General features: G+C 43.2%; 1 protein-coding gene across 1 annotated transcript in view; it reads right to left on the minus strand.

Moving 5' to 3' along the window:
- cdk6 (cyclin-dependent kinase 6) overlaps nt 1-4,400 on the minus strand; it is a 69,494-nt gene extending 65,094 nt beyond the window's left edge. Inside the window, exons 1-2 of the mRNA XM_037693414.1 lie at nt 4,239-4,400; nt 3,064-3,425 (exon numbers count right to left, since the gene is read on the minus strand). Coding sequence (XP_037549342.1) covers nt 3,064-3,287 — 224 coding nt within the window. The 5' untranslated portion in view covers nt 3,288-3,425; nt 4,239-4,400. The remainder of the gene's footprint in view (nt 1-3,063; nt 3,426-4,238) is intronic.
- Between the last annotated feature and the right edge of the window lie 338 nt (nt 4,401-4,738).

Here is a 4,738-nt window from a genome sequence, read left to right on the forward strand (position 1 = left end):
TGTGTCAAATTACAACGAAGTTGTCTCAGGACACTTTACAGGAACATTCGCATAAACAGAAAATCCAATTAGTAAAGTTCTCTATCTAAGGTCCAAAACAGGAATGAGTTGCCACTGCGTGTCAGGCGTGTCCCTCCCGTTTTTAAGTCTCGTTTGAAAACTCACTTTTATTCCCAGGCTTTTGACACGGTGCAAGTTGATTTTAACTTGCCTGTATTCTACACTGCCTGGTAGGGACGCACGACATTGGATTTTTGGCCGATATCCGATATGTCGATATGTTAAAACTTATTCGGCTGATAACCGATGCGGATACCGATATTTTATATAGGTTCCTTTGTCAGAGCATAGACCTCTTAGGCTTATTTGCTACAAAAAGCTGGTGACATATATTCAGTAACAGCCATATGATATGTATAGCACTTTGACTTATATTAAATGAAAAGTCTTGATCATGCTAACAGGGCTAACACGTCGTACAAAATGTCTGTGGTAAAACTCACCCAACAAGACGTCCCATCAGCTATTAAGTTTCTCAATGACGTTGGAAACGACGGCTTGTAACTCGGGTAAAGTTACGTCTGAAAAATATCTCCGACTGCGGACGATGTAGCGAGGCTCAACGTAGTCCAAAAATCTTGGGAATCCGACATCCTCACCAACGAAAAATAAAACTTCCACACGGCCGACATTTTGAATTTTTCTCTCCGCCGTGAGATTGGGTAGACGCACGTGACGCCATTGCATTGCGCTGCTACTGCAACGTCATCACGTTGTGCTGCCGCTGTAGGCAAAAACAGCGCCTTTTATATTGGAGAGTTATTTTAATGGAATGGCTGATGTCCGATATTGAAATTTAACGTTAATATCGGCCGATGCCGATAATATTGTGCATCCCTACTGCCTGGCCCCAAAAAAAGTTGCCACCTGGATTTAACTAAGCAAATAGGTCCGAGCCTCCTATTAGATAATTACTGCATGGACGATTATCTTTCAGCTGCAACAAGTTGTTTAACCTCAACTGGTGCAATGAGTTGCTTCTCATTTCTTTAACAACCACGTTGAAAGACACATCGTGTGGTCACGGAAAAGATGTCCGTCTGTTTGAGAAGAAGGGTCAAATCATTGGTATCAAGCAGAGAAAACATCTAAGGAGATTGAAGAAACTACTAAAACTGGGTTAAGAACTGTCCAACGCATTATTAAAACTGTAAGGACAGTGGGGGCCCATCGTCTTCCAGGAAGAAATGTGGCCGGAAAAAAATCCTTAATGATCGTGATCTCTTAAACGTTTGGTGAAATCAAATAGAAGAAAAACAACAGCAGCACTCAGGGCTGTGTTTAATAGTGAAAGTAAGAACATTTCCACACACACAATGTGAAGGAAAGTCAAGGGATTGGGACTGAACATCTGTGTAACCTTAAGAAAACCACTAACCAGTGAGGCTAACTGAAAAAAAAAAAGCTTCAATTTGCTAGGGAGCATAAAGATTGGACTCTGGAGCAATGGAAGGAGGTCATGTGATCTGATGAGTCCAGATTGACCCTGTTCCAGAGTAATGGGCCCATCAGGGTAAGAAGAGAGGCAGGTGAAGTGATGCACCCATCATGTCTAGTCATCAATGCAAGATCTTGGTGAAAACTTAATGCAACACTGGATGAAACAGATCTTGTGACATTGCAGAAGTTTATTGAAACAATGCCACAGTGAATGCATGATGTAATCAAAGCTAAAGGAGGTCCAACTAAATATTAGTGTGTGACCTTTTTTTTTTTGGCCAGGCAGTGTATAATGTTACTCATTTAGTTCTTATCTTTATGTATTTGGATCTATGTATTTTATCCTGTGTCCTTTGCTTGTTTTTGTTTTACAGCACTTTGGTTGGCCTTGTTGCTATTTTAAGTGCTTTATAAATAAAGTTGTATGGTATGGTGGCCCATGGACCACTACAAGTTTGTTGGAGATGGCTTTTCCGGCCAGTGGGGCCAGATCAACATATCTGGGGTCTTCTGGATGGAAGACAAAACGTTTCTCCTTTAAATAAACTGGTCCAGATGACATAATTTAACCTTGTTTGTTGTCATCTACCTGGATGATTGAGCTTACACAGCTTTTTTCTGGACCATTTTGGTCTTGGTGTCCTCAGGCTGTTTCTGTGAGTAGCAAGTCAGCCATCTGGCCTAAAATATTTGATTGTTATACATGATGATTGATTGTTTTGGACAGATGCATGTGTTAAAAGCCTGCTTCTGAGATTCCAACAGGCTTGAAGCACAGAAGGCTACTTATGGGATAGATCTGGTTGGCAGGCCACAGACTGATGAAGTCTTCTGGATGGAAGACTAAACATTTCTCCCTTAAATAAACTGATCCAGATAAAATGATTTAACCATTTTTGTGATTATTGTATACATATTTTTGTTTTCTATTGTATATAGTTATTTTGTTTTTAATGAAATGAATACATTTCTAAATAAAAAATTTAAAAATTATCTACCTGGATGATTGAGCTTACAACCATTTTTTTAACCTCATTTACTTAAATGAATTTTTAAAACTGAATAGTTTCCATTTGATACTATTTCTATCTTAACATGTGATTCTCGACCTGCCATTGTGTATCTGTTCCTCCTCCCTGTTCCTCTCAAACCCAGCTGGTTGAAGCAGAAGGCCACTTGTCTTGAGCCTGGTTCTGCTAAAGGTCTCTTCCTCATGAGGGAGTTTTTCCTTTCCACTGTCGCCTTCATGCTTGCTGAACATGAGTCTGTGATGGAGTTAAACTCAAAGCAGTCTGCTCCTCAGGTTAACTTTGTTTTATATACATGAATGTTTCTGTTCAGTGCCCTGAGACGACTTCTGTTGTAACTTGGAGTTGTATAAATAAACTGAACTGGTCAAAGCCTGAAAGAGCCGCTGCAGAGGTACCAAAGAGCCACATGTGGCCCCAGAGCCGCAGGTTGCAGACCCCTGCTGTAGACTATAATGAATTAAATGATTTTTCTCTAAATACTGCCCCTCCCATTAACACCAGTGTGGCTGCCCACCTCAGCCCCTCCACTCACCTGACAACATTGGGGTGCTCAAAGGCCTCCAGCTGCCTCAGTACCGCCACCTCCCGGATGGTGGAGAGAGGCATGCCCTCTTCCTCCGTCTGGACCCGAACTCTTTTCAGGGCTACAAAGCGCCCCCCGTTCTTCAAGTCTCTGGCCTTGTACACTTTCCCATAAGCGCCTTCTCCAATCTCAGCCACGGGCTCGTACTGAGTGCCAATACTTTCTTTGTCCATTTTGGCTCAATGTTCTTCTCTCCCCTCCTCCTTGCGTGTCTCTTGTTGAAAATATTACGGGGAATCCCGGCGAGGGCGACGAGCCAGAGAGTTTCTCACAAAGTCATATTCGCAGAAAAGCGTTGGCACGTGCGATGCCTAGATGACAGGGAGACACAGATGGAAGAAGAGACCATCTTTGTAGACATTAACGCGACTGTCACGTTTTATTCCGACTATCAGGAGAGAAAAAAGACCCTCCGCTGCGTCCCCGGCTTCCACTCCTCCTCCTGTTACGCATTACAACTCATGTCCTCCTACAGCTAACACACAATAATAAAATAAAACAAGTTCAATTAGCCGCATTTCGTCTCTCATTTAAGCTAGCTCTGCAGTAAACAAACTGTCTCGCGCACTCGTTGAGACGTTAGTTAAAGTTCACGTTCTTCTCGTAAAATAATAATAATTAAAAAAAAAAACTTTTTTAAATTTATCCCGAGACGAGCAGAAACTGTGCACGACTGATACAAGAGACTGGTTCAGGTGTGCAAATCAATGCGCGAGCTGAGCAGCTTTGCGCGTGTCAAGAGTTTCAGTTTGGGACCCAAACTGTGAGCACGTGCTGCATTGTTTCAACTTCCTACAGCAACAAATCCATTTAAAACACCTCACACTCACTTTCTGCCTCGAAAACCTCTAGAAATGCGTCAAACGGCACGTTAAGCGAGTTTTAATGATGTTTCTAACAGCCTGGACGGCTTCTCTGAATTTTTTCCAATTTATTAGAGCGTGGACTCGATAATAATTTAAAAATATGGCCTAAATTATATATGAAAGTGTAATTACTCGTGCAGCTGTTTGAGACATTTCCCCGTAAAGCAGCGTTTCCAGACATTTATTTTGTATAATTCCGCACAAAATAACCCCAATTTTATTTATTATTATTATTATTATTATTATTATTTGTATTACCTTGTGTGGTCAGTGAAATGTAACGTCGGCAGCATGTCCAATAAAATGCTGAGGAGGCGTTCAGGGTCTCCAGTAAAAAGTCCTCCATGAAACGCATCCGCTGTCCACCGTCCTCCACGCGGGGGCCACACAGGTAGTTGACGTTGCAGGCTCTAACCCCCCATCCCTTCAGACTGCACCGGAGCGCAGACGCTTCTCAAACCAGGGGAGGGCTGGACGAAAACTGGCGCACACGCACGCACACACACGCGCGCGCGCTCGTTGCAGCTTGTGTGGAAGGGGGTGTGTACTTGGATTGCTTGGGTGTGTATGGTGGGGGGTCATATGGGACAAAGGCAAACGCGTGATACGGCCCTTTTTTTTTCTGAAAAGCACGCTCCTCTTTGGGTTTTCCTCCTTTCTTTTCTCCTCCTCGCGCACATATAGGCCGTGCTCGCGGATGGGCTCGTGCAACTGCCGCGGCCCGTGTGAGCTCCGTCTCTGGCTGGCTTTCCCACGCC

The sequence above is a fragment of the Nematolebias whitei genome, chromosome 19, assembly GCF_014905685.2.
Source record: "Nematolebias whitei isolate Nwh7 chromosome 19, NemWhi1, whole genome shotgun sequence".
Classification (NCBI taxonomy): Eukaryota; Metazoa; Chordata; class Actinopteri; order Cyprinodontiformes; family Rivulidae; genus Nematolebias; species Nematolebias whitei.